General features: G+C 48.9%; 1 protein-coding gene across 1 annotated transcript in view; it reads left to right on the top strand.

The window, feature by feature from the left end:
• Positions 1-19198, top strand: part of LOC101067096 (voltage-dependent T-type calcium channel subunit alpha-1I-like) — an 82920-nt gene that overhangs the window by 19286 nt on the left and 44436 nt on the right. The window contains exon 2 of the mRNA XM_029836341.1: positions 4461-4725. Coding sequence (XP_029692201.1) covers positions 4481-4725 — 245 coding nt within the window. The 5' untranslated portion in view covers positions 4461-4480. The remainder of the gene's footprint in view (positions 1-4460; positions 4726-19198) is intronic.

Raw genomic sequence — 19198 nt, forward strand, 5'->3', positions numbered from 1 at the left:
GTTTTTTAAAAAAAAAATTTTTTTTAGATGTACAGTAAAGTTAAAAAATGATTTTAAAGTTTAATAGAGAAATTCTTTCAATGCAGTGGTCAGAAACCTGAGGCACGTGGGCCAGTTGTGGCACACTGCAGCAGAATCTTTGGCACACTGGAATTGGGAATCACTCTCAGTGTGACATTAAAAATCACTTGTACGAAGCACCAGCGCCGTGTTTGGCCGAATGTGCCTCTCTAATGGTGATGGGGAACCCCGTGTCCACAGTTCAGTGCCAACTACACACTTCAGTACCAACCTGCTGTGTCAGGATGTTAAGGTGTTTTGACACAGAGCGCCAGAAAATCCTCCAAACATCCAGCAGATTAAGACAGAATGCCGGAAGCGGGTCAGGTCCAGGATGAGAAACTGGTGGAGGAGGTTAGCATCCTGCCGCTGCCAGCAGAGCAGGGAAGGCGGTTGTGCTGTCTGGGGGAGGGGGTTGAAGTGTACAACCCATGCTCCCTAACCAAGCCATAAAAAACTCCCATTTTTCTTTCAGTCACTCATGGGACTCTAAATATGATGTTGTTGCCCAATTAATAATTAGGATAAATATCAGGGACATACAGTCCATCAAGAACCGACGATCAATTTATTAATCGATAGAATGAAATAAAATTACTTGACTAGTGCGTATTTATTGTGACATGTAATGGGTTTGTTTCAGCAAGCAGATTTTCAGCATATTGTTAGTGCACTAAATAGTGCACTCAACTTTGTTTCCTATAGAGTGAGTAGGGAATTAGGTACGAGTGTGTGAGACAGCAGAAGATTCTTGGGCCGTTGGAAAAAAAATGCTGCGGTTCTGGTTTATAGCTGCATTAAAAATTTAATCACCTGCGATTATATCGTTAACCGTGTATTACTCTTGTGCTAACCTATTTCTTGTCCTTTATAAAGTCAAATAAAATAAACCCTCCTGCACTCATTTGTGAAAGCAGTCGAGTCCTTTTAAAAGGGGCAAAGGACCGATATTAAAACAGTGTTATAAAAAATAGACAAATTCTGGGTCGATTTGTCCATATGAATGTCCATAAAATGTATGGAAAAACAGGACGGCAGCACTTGATAATAGCATTAGCCCTAGCTTCAGGAGGAAGGTGGTACTTGTTTCCTCGCCACTGCATGATTCACATTTTTCACATTCTTAAAAAGCTATTTGAGAGAGCTGTCAGGAGGCCAGCCGGCTTGTTCAGCGTTGGCTCCCCCGCCGGTTGCCGCTTCATAAACACATTATACTTTCATTGAATGTATTGATAGTCGCCGTAACAAAGTGATGTGTTGTTCTGATCACTCAGCAATGGTGTCAAATCTGGTTTGTCACAGGTCAGTGGATGAAGAAGTGGCTGACATTGCTGAAATATCTGTGCATGTGTGTGTGTGTGTGTGTGTGTGGAGAGCGATCGTTCTGAGCACTGAGTCCTATCAGACTCACTTAAGGGCAGAAGACCCCTTGATTGCACAGCACATATAAGCACATATATGAAACACACACGCGCGCACACCCACACACACACACACACACGCACACACAGTAGACAGCTATTTTACCATGTACCCAGGGACTCAAACTTTAAGTAAACTAAGGACAGATTCCTAAAGAGAACACATATGAGTGATCTGAGCATGTCATCCAGATTCTGTAGCTTCAACCTACTATCTCAAACATGGATGGAGAGAGAGAGGGATGGAGAGAGGGATGGAGAGAGGGATGGAGAGAGAGGGATGGAGAGAGAGAAGGATGGAGAGAGGGATGGAGAGAGAGGGATGGAGAGAGAGAGGGATGGAGAGAGAGGGATGGAGAGAGAGAAGGATGGAGAGAGAGAGAGGGATGGAGAGAGAGAGGGATGGAGAGAGGGATGAAGAGAGAGGGAGATAGAGAGAGAGATGCAAATTCAATTTTGGATTTCACGCCTCTTTCCTCTGCTGATGTAATCAGCGGTGTGTTGTCTCGGCTCTCCAGCCTGTGGAAATCAGTTTTTAAGCATGAGCTTGACCCAGTGATAGAACAGAATATGTAATTTAAAAAAAAAATATATATCCTTGATTAACTCGTGGATGTGTTTTCCTTTAAGAAAAGATTGTCTTTGATGACTCTTCAAAGCAGAAAACTAGCAATCCGTATTCATCCGCTGCCAAAAGCTGCTCGGTTCTTCTAAACCACATCCTTGCTTTAGGGGAAAACTTTGTAGCTATGCAAATTCACGTGTTTCTGTTTGCTATTTTGTGTCTAGTTTATTATTTTAGTTTCTGTGTTAGGGTCCAGTAAGTCCCTCTTTCTGTTCTCACCTGCCCGCTGACCTCCACCTGTGCCTGATTGGCTCCGCCCTCTTCCTGGTTTCTTTCCCTTCTTCCCTCCCAGATCATGTTGTCCTGGTGCCGCACACGTGAGTCCCTGGTATGTTTTTGGATAGTTCCACCTCCTGTCTTTGCCTGGTGACTGAGATTTGCCTTTTACAGCTTTAACTTGGACTCAGAGTGAATTTCTTTCTGTCGTTAGTTGTTTGCTAGTTGCTGTTGACTCAAAATGTCCCTTCGAATGACCTTTTAACAGAAGACATTCAGTCCGTTTGACATTTGTCATCAGGCAGAAACGTGGTTAAAGTCATGTCACATAAGTAAACGCTTAAATAACTTTGTATTTTACCCTTTTTTGAGCCTTTAGCCCTTAAAAACCATATTTTTAAAAAGAAAGCCAAAGCCTGAAAGCCAAACTTGATTTTCCCATTGTCTGTATCAACTGATGGCAACACAGAACAGAGTCCGTCATTGATCCAGACTGTGTGTTTGGGCTGTCCTCAGCCCCTTCCGGGGTGTCTCTGTCGCATTGAGTGTGTGTGGGAGGGGGAAGCAACCTTTTCCACGGCTCCTCGCAGCCTTTAGCTGCCGGCGCAGCAAAGTGTGTTAATGTGTGAAAAGTGTGTACGGTGAGAAAGCCTCACTCTTGTGTTGGCCTGCAGATAACACGCTCCATCAAACCTTTCATGCCACCCTGTCTGATGTTCAACGGTTGCCATGGGAAATTAAAGCCAGCAAAGCACAAAAAAAAATAAAAAAAACCCAAACAAACAAACTTCCTGCTTACACAGGAAGCTGTTGTTGCCAGGCTAATTTCACCGTGTGTATAGAGACAAAAATATTTCCATGTGCAGTATTTGTCTGCACTGGATTAGCAAATACAACATAAAGCGCTTATGCACATCCATAAATCAGCCACTTGCTGCGTTTGGTGGCTGTCGTTCGGTCCTTTTATTACATTTTTTTGCATCTCCAAGATTTCTCCATCTTGTCAGAAGATTAGCCTCACAGCAGCGGTACATGTTCTCCACTACCAGCCCCCTAAATCACACGTGCCCTATTTTTGTAGCTTGTAATGAATAGCCTTTAATGTCATTATCCTATGTAAACAAAACATGATCTCCCACAGGCACTTAATCCGATTGTGGGATTTAATACGGGCCCACTTCACAGCGTACACCAAGGAAACCACACCGATAAAGCAGTAGCCTGTGTTTTTAGGGCAGTCAAAATGGCATTAGCACTGATAACAATGATTATTTATGTACGGCCCCAGAAACATTTTCCCAATTGAAACAAAGCTGCAAGGGCACATTGACACGTGCAGAATGGTGCATATCCAACACACCACCGTGCCGATATTTGCTGCTTGTTTTGGCTGTTAGATAAAGAAACTTGTGATGAATAAACATGACATCTGAAAGAGCTAACTAGCTAAGCCTGAGCCTCCTCACTGTCCAAGCCATCCAATAATAAGGGCTGAGAAGACTATTGGGCTTTCAGAAATGACCCTATGAAATCCTCTAATGTTACACTTACAACACTGAAGACTAATTTCACATTGTTTATATGTATTTTTCTTCATTTTTTGCTAAACTCCATGATTTTAAAAAAACAACTCCTTATTTGCAGAGGACCCTAACTCCACCACTCAACCACCTGTGTTTATGGTACTGGCCAAATGGGTTAAAAATGGGACTAAATGCCAAATAAACACCACAAAATAGGGCCAAAAATCTTTCGACGGTTGTTTCAGCTTCCTGTAATGAGCTGCTGGATGACTCAGCAGTTGGACCAACATGACTCAACAAAAGTTCCCGGCCTTCGACTGTATTTTACTCCTTCAAAAAAAAAAAAATCAAGTGGTTGCAGAAAAAATGTCCATGTTTCACACACATCGAATAAAAGCGAACCCCTTTGATGGGCTAAGAGGTCATTTCCTCCGCCTGAGCTCCGGGATGGGATTAAGCGGATCGTCAAGGAAAGCTCGGCGACTGTTGGCGTTGATTCCCGCTCGCTCTCTTCGCATTTGTTGCTCTTTCCTGTCACATCGCGATGTTTATTTGCCACTTTGTTGGCATTAACCTCTTTTTAATTCTGCTCTCAACTTCTCCGGCTTTTGGCAGATTCCGTCCGGGTTTCCATGATGAGCGAGGAGTGTCCGGTGCCACTGGGGGCCCTTTCCCCAGCACGGCCGGGCCGCAGCGAGGACTACAGATCGGCGCGCGATGATGACCTCATCGAAGAAGCTGGCCCGGCCGACGATGCCAGCATGGGCAGCGACTTGAGCACCCTTGTGGTGCCTTTCCCGGACCTGGCGCCGGTGGTCTTCTTCTGCCTCAAGCAGACCACCTGTCCGCGCAGCTGGTGCATCCGTATGGTCTTGAGCCCATATCCTTTCAAAACATGACCTTTACGCGTCCTCTAGCATCCAAGCCCACAGATAAGTACCCAGATCTGGACTGCGCTCATTACCGTAGCACGCCTCATTTCCACCCTTCCACAGAACCATCCATCTGTCTCTGACCCGTTTTCGTCCATCCTCACTTTTCCACTTGTCCCGCCTTTGATACCATCAGATGTCCCCAGAACTACTCAAAGTAAGTCTGTGTGTGTGTGTGTGTGTGTGTGTGTGTGTGTGTGTGTGTGTGTGTGTGTGTGTGTGTGTGGAGAGCGATCGTTCTGAGCACTGAGGATGATCCTTTCACGTTAGCGACAGACGAGACCACCCCCCTCCCCTCAGAAATGCTGGTCCATTTGTCACTCCCTGCTCTCAAACCTGCGCTGCATTAATAGATTTTTTGGTTTTTGAAAACACAGGAAGGAAAACTACTATTACAGCCTGTCTGCTTACAGCCATATTAACTGTAATTATAGAGATCTGTCAAGCGATTCAACAGGAAGTTGGCGCTTTAACTGTTGGGGTGGCAGGAACGCACCAGGCTCCCAGGATTGGTAACGTTCTCTATTCGCACGAGGTTGCAGCAGTAAATGCGAGCAAATCACCGCCGAGGGGCTAACGTTGATGACCGTGGCAGGTCGATACTCCCATCAGGAAGATTACCGAGGAGTTATTTAGAGAAACCCGATCAATCCGGAACAGGACGCAGAGTTTGTTCAAGCGTGGAACTTGACCAATGTTGGGATTGGTCATTGTAAGATGAATATTCCAGAAGTTGTGCTAAATTCATTGGCTAATCTTAGCATCCGAACTGGAGGTGATTTGAGGAGTCTTGTGTAGTTGGATGCTTTTTACTCTTTCACATGATGGACTTCTGGCTCTGTGTATTTTAAAGTTGTACAGTTTTGTCCCGTGTGTCTCTTTGTGCGTCACAGTGTGCAACAAATCAAATCAAATCAAATCAATCAATTTTTTTTTTGGGTCTAAGTTGTAAAATCGGACTTCTTAGACAGCGTCTGTAGCTATATGGCAACTATTTAAAGCACCCAAAGTCTCCGAACCCGGAGAGTCGTCCAAGCTGTCACATTCATGTTTATCCACACTGAGTGTTTATGCCAGGGACGGCTTCTCCTACTGCCTTATTATGGAGTCATAATTACTGACTCATCAATGAATATATTTTCTTTTGCACTAATTAGAATTTTAAGTCTCCACACAAGTGCAGCGCCAACACACACACACACACACACACCCTCACATTTCTATCTTTTTGGGGACATAATGCATTAACCAGGTCCTCACACTAACTTAGATTAACCCTAATTTATGCACAGTTCTAACCTCAACCATACAGCCGTGCCTTCGCTCCCACCCCCCCGACAGTCCTTTGAAGTTGGGGGGGCCATTTCAAAAACATGGCCCCACTTTGATCGTAGAATGAGGATTTTGGTGCTCGGTATGTAGTAAGTTTGAGGAGGCACACAGAAACACGCACAGATTGTAGCTTCCAGAGAGAAAAAAGTTTGCTGAACTTCTCCCATTAGTTCATGTGAAATCCACCTTTCACCCCTGTGTCTAAAATTAGCACCGTATATAATATTTATGTAAAGTGGCTGAACTTCCAAACGTGTTTTTGCCGGTTTCAGAAAACTTTGTGCGACGCAGCAACAAGACTTTTTGTCATTCCAACATCATCAAATCGGGTTTGGCTCGTGTTTGGTCCATCTGAAGTGAGTTTGGCCAGGAACTGTGTGTGTGTGTGTGTGTGTGTGTGTGTGTGCGCGTGTGTGTGTGTGTGTGACAGAGAGAGAGAGAGTGTAGAGGAGGCAATAAGTGGATGTTTCACTGTTTCTTTGCAGATCAATAACTCTGTTCACCACATAGTTGCTGTGAGAGGCATTCTGTGACAACACACACGCACACACACACACACACACGCACGCACACACACACACGCACACACACACACACACACACACACACTGATGCTCTCCCACGCTTGCCTGCAGCAGAGCACCTGGAGCACCTCTCTATATTGCACCCCACACACTTCTTCTTCTTCTCCTTCTCCCTCTATTGTTCCTCCTGTGCTCAACACCCCCCCCCCCCCCTATACGTTCTGCACCACACAGATTAGCCCTAATTGTCTCCTGCCGTTGTTTTTAAACCGATATGTGATATGAGCTTTATCCGATTTCCCGAATATCCTCCGACAATCGAATCCCCCCGAATTGCCAGTCCTCTCCGAGCTCCCTCTGTTCATTTTCCTCCTGTTTCATCGCTCTTTCCCTCCCCCAGACATCTTTCTTTTCACTCCCGGCTTCATTTTTTTTTTGGGTTCCTAACAGAAATCTGCGCAGGGAGGATGCACGTAACTGCAAAATGTCGCCCACAGTCGTGCCAGAAAGTGTCTAAATATGCTCACCGTGCCTGTTCCCTGCACTTGTTTCTTTCTTTCTTTCTTTCTTTTTTGGATTAGTTTGGGTTTGATGGCTGCTTTTATGTGCAGACGGTGGAGAATTCCAGATGGACGGAGGTGTTGTTTGGACTTGGCCTTGATCTCCCTGCAGCTTTGTTGTGCCGTATCTTCGCAGGAACGCTCCATAAGCTGCATTTCTGATGAATCGCGGCCTGGCGATTATCCATGTTGTGAAGTCCACGCGTGCACGTCACGGCGGGATGTAGTTTACAGGCTGATTAGTCAGAGGAGACGGGCGATGTGCTGACACCTGCAGACAAACAGCTCTGGCTGATGCGCACCTCCTCTCTCCTGCAGCACAAACATCTCCGCACGCTTCCATCCATCCTCCCGGTTTCTCTCCCTGACTTCCTCCGCTCCACATTTGTTTTGGCTCCGCTATCGAACCCTCACCTCTGTCCTCCCGGTTTCTCTCCTCTTCCCTCTGAAGTGCTTAATGGCAGTATCTATTCTTCTCCTCCAATTGTACCCCCCCCTCCTCTCCCCCATGGCGCCTGTGGCCCGTGATCCTCTCCGGTCCTGACAGCTTGTTATCTCCATGGTGACGGATGGCTGAGGCGTTGCCACGGCTTGCTCTTAACTACTGCTGGGGGTAGAGAAGACACCTGGGAAACATCAACTATGTTGTTCTCTCTGCTTTTCCTTCTTTATCCCAACTTTTGTCTCCCGACCTTCCGTTTTCTGTAACTTTAGTGGATCACGTTGGAGCTTTTCCCCCGGTACACAGAGCGGGACGCCGGATGGCTGTTTGCACACCTTCCTGCAACCTTTTCTTCCGCCTGTTCACGCCATCAGGATCTTCAGATTAGCTGCCGTTCTTCTAGCGAGTCAGAAGGGCCGTTAACTGTTTCAAAGGAAACATTAATGAAGTCCTCAGTCATTACCCACAATTCTGATGTTGACCTTCGGTTTGCAGCTAAAACCTCCGGGGTCACGATAGATGAGGATCCTCCTCCTCGCCGCCCAGTGGTCCTTTTCCTGACACTTTCCTCCTTGGCCTCCTCATCTTCTGCTCCCTCAGGTCTGGTTCAAACTCCAGGAGGAGGAGGAGGAGGAGGAGGAGGAGGAAGAGGAAGAAGAGGAGGAAGAGGAGGAGGAGGGAGAGGAGGAGGAGGAAGAGGAGGAGCAGGAGGAGAGGAGGAGGAGCAAGAGGAGTAGGAGGAAGAGGAGCAGGAGGGGGAGGAGGAGCAGGAGGAAGAGGAGGGAGATGAGGAGGAGGAAGAGGAGGAGGAAGAGGAGGAGCAGGAGGAGGAGGAAGAGGAGGGGAGGAGGAGCAGGAGGAGGAGAATAAAATGTGAGTATGAGACTTGCGAAGAGTGGAGTAGCTTAACGTGACCGCGTAGCCAGGAGCCTCAGCCTGACACACTCCACGCGACCTTTCACATACTCTTTTTTTTACATAATGCGTCGGGAACGCGGCGTTTTCCATCCATTAAAGACTCCGAGCGCTCCCGAATCGTGCTCATCTCTGTTCGTTTCCTCGTACATCATTTTTATTTTGCATATAATTAGTCGTCCTGGCACTTAATCAGAAAACAAACCACGTTGCTGTTCTTCAAAGCTCTGATGTGGTGTGTGTGTGTGTGTGTGTGTGTGTGTGTGTGTGTGTACGTGTATGTGTGTGTGTGTGTTGGGGCATGTGGGGGTGTTTGTGTGTGCGTCAGCCTTCTGCAGCTCAGCCCGTCATAGCAACAGTAATTAGAATCCGCTCTGGACGCACTTATTGGCTATTTGGAAACGACGAAATTGTTGTTTGGGGAACAAAGTTGCACCACTGTTCCACATAAAGTTGGATATTCTCAGGAGTTAAAGGTGTGTGTGTGTGTGTGGTGTGTGTGTGTGTGTGTGTGTGTGTGTGTGTGTGTGTGTGTGTGTGTGTGTGTGTGTGTGTGTGTGTGTGTGTGTGTGTGTCCAAAACACCCCTCCTTCCTATATAGTGCACTCAGTAGTGTGTACGCCATTTTTTAGGGGTGTCCGAATGTTAAGGGAGCATCGCTGCACACTATGTAGTGAACTCAGTGTATCCCATAATTTACTGCAACCAATCAGTATATCCCATCATCCTTAGCGGCCATTTATTAACCAGTTGGGTGCTGACATTCATCTGGTGCTCATGTATATATGTTGTAAAACTATGACACGAGTGTCCGGAAGGGGAACTTCACCTTATCGGTCAGGACACGAGTGTGTGATATCACACACACATCACACACACATGAGTGTGTTTGATATCACCCACTCGTGTGTGTGTTTGTGCTTTTACTTACTACGCATTGAGGACCAAATTACTCATTCTAATAGCAGTGAGGACATTTTAGGAAGTGGGGATATTTTGGCTGGTCCTCACAACTTTAGAGGAGTCTATCCGGGTTAAGACATGGTTTTAAGGTTTAGGTGAGAACTGGAATTGGGCTGGGGGGGGGGGGGTTGAGCTGTGGGGGTCAGGGTGGGGGGCTGGGAAATCTTTTACGTCTATGGGGGGGGGGGGCTGAAAACGCCGCGTTGACAGGCACTCTGAACATTTGGAGGTTTGATACCATGCTCAAGGGCACCTCAGCAGCGCTCTGAAAGCGTCTCATCACCCCTCCAGCTGTGTGTCGCTGGGTTATTTTGTGCTCATCTTTCATTGTGTCCATAATTTTATTGAGGTTCTGTTCAATGTCACATTTGGGGAGATTCCTTCCTCTGTCTCACATCATCCACCCTCCCCATCATCCAGCCTCATGGCTGCTCCTCACATCAGGGCCTCACCTCACATGCCCCCCCCCCCCCCCCCCCCCCCCCCCCCCCCCCACACACACACACATTGAAAATTCAAAGAGAAACTTTTGTGGAACTTAAAGAGACGAACGAGGAGGAAAACAAATGGCAGCACGTAGCGGATCCAATACAAAACGGTTCCGGATCCACCAGAAGAAAAAAGCTTCTGGATCCAACATCCAACCGGCATCTTTAGGGAAACTGACGTTTGCTTCTGTGTCAGTGGCTAAACAAACACAATCTCTTTAGAAGGTTTAGGGAGCGATTTGATAGCTCCTCCGACTGCAGCCACGTTCTGAACCAACGCTCTCCGGTTTGAAGTTTCCCCGTCAGATAAATCTTCCGAGTCATTCTCCGCTGCGGCGCCTGTGCTTTGCTCCTGACCTTCCCTTGGAATTCCCGCATCTAAAACATTAGCATTGCGATTATGGCGCGTGTGTGTGAGCGTAAGAGTGAGGCTCAAATGAGGCAATAAAAGTTAGAGCAAGCTCTCCCTCCAGAAGAAAAAAAAGAAAAAAAATAGAAAAAGGGGCAAGAACGTTGAGCTGCGAAATGTTGATCTCATTATCTTTCAGTCGCGCATGACGGGGACATTTAACGGCTTTAACTTCTCTGCGTGAGCAGCAATCTGGAGGAAAGATCTCTGATAAGAAGGCTGGAGCGCCTGTGTTTTTAATTTTGGATAGTTGAGCAGATGTTGGATCCAAATTACATGCAAATCACACCCCACCGCACCTCTGATCTGATCCAGCTCGCTAAGCTAGGCTAAGCTAGCCTGCAGATCCCTGAGCACTCGACGTCCCGTTCAACTATTTATCAGCTGTCATGAAATCTATGGCGAACGGACGTGTGGAGAAATACCAGACACGCGGTGCCTTGACTACGGCACAACTGTTCTGGACTTTTGTGCCCGTTAGCTTGACGCGTCACCACAGATCTGCAAACTGGTGCTTCCTGTCGTGGAGACTCTTTAAATCCTCCAGCTGCTCAAGAAAGGTCAATGTTTTCTCAGTCTCTTATGCGGCTTCTTTCCTTATTTGATTACGTTCGAATCGACGTTTGACGATTAGCTGAGTCCTCTGAGGTTTAAAACAAGCAAATTCTGGTTTACAGCTAATCAGATCCCTAAACAACCTGCCGCACCGCCAGGGGCATTTTAAAGAGAGATGGGAATATTTATCGGGCTTCGATAAGCAGCCCAGGCAGGATTAATCCGTGCTGATGGGTGAGGACAAACTTCACAGGGCCGCGTGTGGTCGTACGTCAGCGTCTGTCAGAGCGGGTGCCGCCTGCTTCGTCTCCGCGGGTAATTGGGTTCGGGCGGCGCTTAATGACGCTCAGCTGGGGTGTGAGCGAGCGGAGGGAGGGTGGACTGGAGGCAGACCACAGCGGCACATCAGGAAATACATTTTTCTCTGGGTTCTTTCCGCCTGTCGGTGTTTGGAATCGATGAATGCGGACAGGAGCAGGTCAGTCTGGGGTCACATGGGTGGGGTCACATGGGTGGGGTCCCATGGGTGGAGTCCCATGGGTGGGGTCACATGGGTGGGGTCACATGGGTGGGGTCCCATGGGTGGGGTCACATGGGTGGGGTCACATGGGTGGGGTCCCATGGGTGGGGTCCCATGGGTGGGGTCATCGGCGCCAATGGGGGCTAAAGGTGATTTAAGTCCACGTGACCCGGTTGAGCGTCGCTGATCCTCATCTCCTGCTCTCGTTAGCAACACTTGTCCTTTTTAATACCGCAATTCTGAATTCTTGTGTGATTTTGATTGAGTCCTTCTCCCAACTGAAAGATGAGGAATTATTGCTAATTACAGTTTATATATAAGCAGTGCAGGGGTGTTTGTGCCCTGTCATCCAGACGGATGCCTCCCCTGCATCAGGCTCATTACTATTACGCCCCGGATGCGTCTACACTTGAAATGGACAGCATGTTTCCAGTTCCAGAGCGAGTTCCGTGGTTGTCAACAGAGGCAGCTGCAGAGACGGCGACAGAGAAGCAAAACAGTAATTATTATTCCTGGGATAATCTTGTCTTTCCAGGAGCTGAGCTGCCAGCGGACAGACGCACTAATAAATCAAATACGACAGCTCACACTTCTACCTGAGTGAAACTCCGCCGCGTGCTTCACTCCCTGGTTTCACTGTGGTTCTCCCAACTTTCCTTTTCTTTATTTACCCTGTCTCTTCATTATTGCCCCGTGCCCCCGCCACGCTCCAGCGCCCATCTAAAGCGTTCATTAGGAGGTTATGATGTGTCGACGCACCAGCGGTTCGCGTCTGCTTTGAGTGTCCGTTGGTTCCAGATGTGTTTCCTTCCCGCTGTCACGGCGCGGACGCTGCTCAGATCCATTTGAGGCCCCTCTGAGGGCGGGAGAGTGGATGGCTTCTGGCCAGGCCGGCGCGCACATGAAAGAGATCAAAGCAAAGTTTGCTCAGGTGATGCGACAGATGCCGGCGTTTTGCCCCTCCAAGGGGCTCTGATGCTGGATCCTGCTCATTTCTGTGCTGCCTAAAAGCTCATTTTCAAGCTCAAATCATCCGATGTTGTTAAACTTACACCTGCAAGTGAGAATAAGCTGGTTTTATACGCCGCCACAGGCGCCACTGCTGATTATTATTGGCTTTTCTTGGTTCTCTCAATATCCTCTGCCTAGGGCACTAAAGAGGCAGCTCACTATTGAGCATCGCTGTACCCAATTTAGTGTGTCCCATAATGCATTGAGGCAAGTTTTGTACAACAGGTGGTCCCTGACCAAGCAATACATCCCATCATCCTCGCACCTGAGAAGCAGGAAGTGGTTTAAATAATTAACAAAGCAACAACTGAGCGGATGTTGATGTGCTAGCGAGGAAATTTGCGCCGTTTACAGAAGCTGTAAACGCCATTTACAGCTTTCCACTGCAGCCTTGCTCCCTATTTAGTGAGTAGGGAAGGAGGTCACGCTCCTGATGCCGCGGAGGACCAAAACTTTGAAAGGGGAGAAAATAGGAAAGATGAAAGAATAAGAAATAAGAGATGGGCAGAAGAAAAGGAGAGATGAGAAGGCGTAATTATGGCGCTCGGAGACAAAGTGAAGGACAAGCTGGTAACTTCTCTCTTGGAGCCGGATAAAACGGAGAGAGAAGGATGGTCTCCTTGGAGCATGAAACAGGGGAAGTGGGAGCAGCCAGATTACCGCCTGGCGCTCTTGAAAGGAACGCCGGGCGGCCGCTGAGGACAGAGAGGGAGATAGTTAGCACGGTGACAGAGTGAACTTTTGACCAGTGCCTGTCAACGTACTGAAGACGAGCGGTGTGTGTGTGTGTGTGTGTGTGTTTGTGTGTGTGTGTGTGTGTCCTCTCCTGCTGCTGACAGTGAGGAGGAACATGAAGTCTCTAATTGCTCTGGTGACGGCACCTCCAGACCTCTCTCCCAGAAAGGGGGAGTCAGAGACTGTGGGGGGGGGGGGGTCAAAGCGGCTGAGCAACAGATGATATCTTAAAACAATGGCGTCCAGGGACGTTGGGGAGCCACAAGGATCATCACAAGCCACAAGGATTCCCTCGTCACTAAACACGTCGTGTTGCTGCTGTCGGACCACTTTTAGACGTTTGAGAGAAGGAGAACTGAAGAAACAAGCTGTTGTTCCAGAACAGAGGAGAGAAGAAAGAGGAGGAGATGGAGGAGATGGAGGAGATAGAAGAGATGGAGGAGATAGAAGAGATGGAGGAGATGGAAGAGATGGAGGAGATGGAAGAGATGGAGGAGATAGAAGAGATGGAGGAGATAGAAGAGATGGAGGAGATAGAAGAGATGGAGGAGATGGAAGAGATAGAAGAGATGGAGGAGATAGAAGAGATGGAGGAGATAGAAGAGATGGAGGAGATGGAAGAGATAGAAGAGATGGAGGAGATAGAAGAGATGGAGGAGATAGAAGAGATGGAGGAGATGGAGGAGATAGAAGAGATGGAGGAGATGGAGGAGATAGAAGAGATGGAGGAGATGGAGGAGATAGAAGAGATGGAGGAGATAGAAGAGATGGAGGAGATGGAAGAGATAGAAGAGATGGAGGAGATAGAAGAGATGGAGGAGATAGAAGAGATGGAGGAGATGGAGGAGATAGAAGAGATGGAGGAGATGGAAGAGATAGAAGAGATGGAGGAGATGAAGAGATCCAGGACTCATGAGAAGAGAGCAAGAATGACCTCAGACATCTGGAACGCACCGCACACACAGCTGGGAGGTCTGATCCTGACGCGGCTCCTGGGAAGAGAGAAGATCCACCCGAAGATGCTGCGGAAAAAGAGACGAGAGCTTTGGGGGGGGGGCTGATTGAGGGGATGGAATAGCAGGAGCAGGAGCTCCCACGCGGGGGGGGGGGGGGCGCTAACAGGGAGCTCTCTGATCAAGACCAAAGCCTCCAGGAGCATCTGTGGGTGACCTGTTGATCTGGGGGGGTCCAGCGCTCCAGAGCGGGCCGCAACGAGACCTCAGGGACGCACTCATGCAGATGGAAGACGGTAGCGGTGTGTGTGTGTGTGTGTGTGTGTGTGTGTGTGTGTGTGTGTGTGTGTGTGTGTGTGTGTGTATGTGTGTGAGTTAGTTCCAGCCAACTCGCGATGGCTGATGTTGTGACAGGAAGTTTAATAAAAAAGAAAACCCCTAAATGAAGCCCCACTCGACCACCAGGCTGATCCTGGTGGTCTGAAGGGGAACGGCAGAAATTAGCTCCGCCCCCCAGGTTGGAGGAGGAAAACGGCGACCCAGTGACCTCGTGCTCCTCCTGTCTGGATAACCTCAATTACAGCTCCGACAGGGGTCATTTGGGTGTAATAACGAGTGTTTTCGTGGCGGTACTTGGGGGACGAGCTACCGCGGACCCAATAACCAACCGTCCTGTGTCCATCTCAGGATGGGCCCATATGTTCAAATATGACGACTCATCAGAATTCCCTTGATGACCTGACGTTTCCAGGTGCTATAAATACGACCTGACAGAACAATTTTGAACAATTTAGTCTCTTGGCACCGGTGGGCGTGGGCGTGCTGGTGTGTGTGTGTGTGTGTGTGTGTGTGTGTGTGTGTCCTTTTGGCTGGTTCCCCAGTCAAACAAGTGTGAGAGGGAGCGCGGAGGCATCCGGAGCCCCCGGAGAGCCGAGCGCTGTTTAAATGATGTTATCACGTTGCATTAGCTTCCCCTCCATCTGTTTCACTGACACATTCCCTCGCTCCCCTCATCCCTCATCCTCCGCTGCGGGTTTGTTCATCCTCACGTGTCAAAATTAAGAGCGGAGCCGCTCACGGAGGGGCTGTTGCCGTGGCGAGAGACGACCTTTGTCGGGTCCTGGTGGCGTCACTCTCTCATGTAACTGGTTGGTTTGATCGGGACGGGGCAAAAGAATGACACCTGGACCGCATGTGTGTGTGTGTGTGTGCGTGTGGGTGTCTGTGTGTGTGTGTGTGTGTGTGTGTGTGTGTGTGGGCCCCTGAGCTTCTCTACCTGCAGAGACGCGACCCCGCCGGGCGCAGTCAGTGCCCGTTAACATCAACCACAGCGGCTAAGCCGTGCTAGCTTGACCTCGGTTCCGCTGTGGCTAACCTCTCCGCCGAAGGAAGCGGGGGAATTTCAGCCGCCCGAGAGTTTCGCTTTGCGGCGGAAACGGCGACGAGGGTGACGCGCGTCTCCGTTTGGCCTCGTCGCTGACGGATGAACCCAGCAGAGGATGTAAGAGAGGAAAGAAAACAGGGACTTTGTTCTTTGTTCTTCTCCAGGTTGTGGATGGTTTAGGAAGTTTCTGCCAGAGGTGAAGATGAAATAGGAGATTAAAAAGTGTCCTGTATTGAAGTATAACAACGTTAAATCCCCCCGCACACACACACACACACACACACACACGCGCTCCACAATGCTTCCCCCAGATCTTAATAAAATATTAACTACTTTTCAAATTGACATTCATTCTTTTTTTAGCCCTCTAAAGCATTTTTCGAATAATTCTGCTTGGGTTAACAGTACAGTGCCCAAAAAGGCTGGAAACACAAATGAGCCTTGCATACGTCTTCCCTCCCAGCTCCAAGTAATCGCTTAAAAGCTGTCAGACTAAAATGACTTTAGCTTCCATGAGGATGAGACAGAAGGCCAGCACAGACGCCCGCCGCTGCTTCATCGTTTAGGTTCAGTTTGAATCTTGGCAGTTGTGGACTCTGCACACGGATGCTAATTTGCAGGTACGCTAACGTGGGCAAAGTCCATTCATCAACGATGATGGAGTATAACAAATGAGAGCGTTAAAGCGAGTGTAATGAGAGTTGGAAGCGGCAGTTGTGGTTATTGCATTATAATGACACAACCAGGGGGGAGGGATGGCCTCAAGGAGAAAAAGCCGGAATATGTGGATTCTATAAATATTGTCATATGTCACATCGCAGCGCGCGGGTCATGCTAGCAGGGGGTAGCTGAGGTTGGCAGCTTGGATCTCTGTTCTGCTTCATCTGCGTTTGCTCGGTGCCCTTCCTGGTCCAACCGAGCGTGAGGTAAAACTGAAGCGCGGAGGGGACACGGGGACAAATCACCCGCTTCCGCTTGTTGCTATACGTGTGAGTGGGCCGCGCGTAGACGGCTTCCGCCACAAAAATAAAGTCCCGCAAGTGCCAGCGCTCGCGCGCCGGTGCTGGTGTGTGTCAGGTGGTAATTAATAAAGACAGGAACACTGGCTCTCCTGTTGCGCTGACACGCTTGTCGAGACTCGCCTCCAGTCAAACTTTCTCACACACACACACGCGCGCGCACACACACATGCACACGCAGCATATCGTACATATGAAGTAAAAGCTCTTTACTTCATCAGTTGAGATCTTTTTGTGTGAGTCTTTGCCTAAATGTAGCGCTACAGAAAGGATGCTACGCACCTTGTCGTGGGTATTAATGTTTTATTAATAATAATTCTATTAACAATGGAAAGATCCCTTTTTATAATCAGCCAATTGTGACATTTTGAATGTTGTCTAGTTGCTGTGAGTGTCACATTAGTTTAAGGCTTGTAGGGTTTGCTAGCTTACTAGCGTCGAGTAAATATGCAGGAAGAGCTGCGGATGTTAGCATGTGGATTAGCTACTCTCGCACACTTTTGTGTTTGTTGTTTGGATTCTACTCTTCTGTGAGGCGCTAACGCGGAAGGAGCTTTACTAATTGTGCTCAGAATACGTTTCATGTCAACTGGAACCAAACTCTTCACCAGAGGGAGGTCAGAAGAGCCTAAAAGAACTGAGCTCAAAAGAGGCTCGACTTTCCTTTAGCAACGGCAGCGAGGAGACTGGCCTTTTCATTTTTTATGGAATTAGTCTGGAGTAGTTGTCTCCAGAGGAGACGCGCTAACTGCTCTGATCGTTTTCCTTCGGCTCCCCGATGACGCCCAGATCGGTGCCTAAATCGTCTGGGTGATAATTGGCTGGATTGGCATGAAATTAAACATCCACCAGCAACAACATTTAAGTGATGAGCAGCGATCGTCCTCACAGTCTGATGTTCTCCTGGGAGTTCTGCCGTCCTCGTGTCAGAACAGCCCCCCCGGGAACAACCAGTAAATATCGATATTTCCGTCCATCAAACGTGAGTTTTGTCTTGTCGCACACGCAGAATAACGAGATAAACGACCTCTCCTGATGCGCCGCGGCGTCCTCAACGTCGTAATTGTCATCAGCGCAACTGGAACTGGGACATTTGCTGTCCTCAGCCTGGACTCCAGCTGTTTGGCGTCCAGCGTCAGACGGCGGCGCCTGATTAAGCCAAGCCCCCCCCCCCCCCCCGGGAGTCGCCTCGGCGCCCTCGGGTCGTCAATCTTGACAGACTTCAGAGAGGAGGAGGCTCGCGGCTAATAAAGCCCACGCTCGCTACCGCGGCTGGAGTGAGGTCAGCGGACGCAGCCGCTAACGCTTCAGCCTGTAATAACGTCCATCTGGAAACCAAAGGTGTTCTCATGGAGAACAGGTTGTAATGGAGAACAGGTCGTAAAAGGTGTAAATTAACGGATAAATTAACGTTGGTCGTTGAGGAACATCAGCGGACGCTTCCATTAGCGACTCGTTTTGTTAGCGCTTCGCTGTTTTAGAGTAAAACTCCTCTACGTTTCGATCCAGAGCCTAAAGAGGCTGCGATTAAACTTGTTTAACCAGAAAATTGGATCCGATTGGATCAACAGGTTTAGTTTCCTGGCGTCCTCCCTAAGCCCCGCCCTCCCGTGCCCCCTTCCGCTGGCTAGGCCTGAAAATAGACGCAAAAGTGACCCCGAGGCCGTTGTGTTGGGCTCGTGGTGACCCAGCACGACCCCGCTGAAATATGGATGAGTGGGCGAGGGAGGCGAGGGCCCGTCTTCCTCACCTTCCTCATCCTCGCCTCCTCAGATGTTTGCTCTTCACCCCCCAGTAAAGGAACAAACTGATTTGGGTTAAATAGATTTGACTTCTAATTAACGGCGCAGCCTTATTGTACCTGAGTGTGTTTAACTGTGTTTAACCAATCACACATGCCCCCCCCCCCCCAAGAACATCCCTTTAATTCTTTAATTGAAAACTGCCATCAACGTCTCAACAGAACAACTGGTCAAGGTGGGCCAGTTTCGGATCCCGGGGGGGGGGGTCACGGCCCCTCCTCCTGGTGTCAGCAGCTCCGTCCCGTCAGATCTAAATGGGACCGTGAGCGCGCTGCTTTACGGTGATCCAGTGATCCACCAAAGCCTCTGGTCCCTGTCTGCTTCCCCTTCTGTCCGTCAGTATGTCTGTCACACACACACACGCACACGCACACACACACACACACGCACAGCTTATTTTTCCCTCGGCACCTCTGATGCTGTCGGCTTCACGGCGTCCTGGAGCGGAGCGCCTGCTGCGCCGAGCTGATATGAGGAGGAATTTCACAGGTGTGTTATTCTAGCCGGGAAAATGCACGTTAATGCTAAACACGGTGGTGGTGGGGGGGGCACACTCATATAGGTGCTGACGAGGACCCGTGTTGCAACCCTTCTGCTCCCGTTGCCTTGGTTACAGACACAGGCCTGGAGAGGTGGTCCAGGTCCCTGCCTGTATGGTTGGAACGTTTTCGCGCGTGTGTGTGTGTGTGTGTGTGTGTGTGTGCCATGATTCCAATCGTCCAGTTGAATTCTAGTTTCCTGGATCCTGCAGCTCGTCTGCTCCCGGATCAGCGACAGCCTCCGTGTTTGGAACGAGTCGGTGTTAGAGA

Source organism: Takifugu rubripes, chromosome 5 (genome assembly GCF_901000725.2).
Source record: "Takifugu rubripes chromosome 5, fTakRub1.2, whole genome shotgun sequence".
NCBI classification, from domain to species: domain Eukaryota; kingdom Metazoa; phylum Chordata; class Actinopteri; order Tetraodontiformes; family Tetraodontidae; genus Takifugu; species Takifugu rubripes.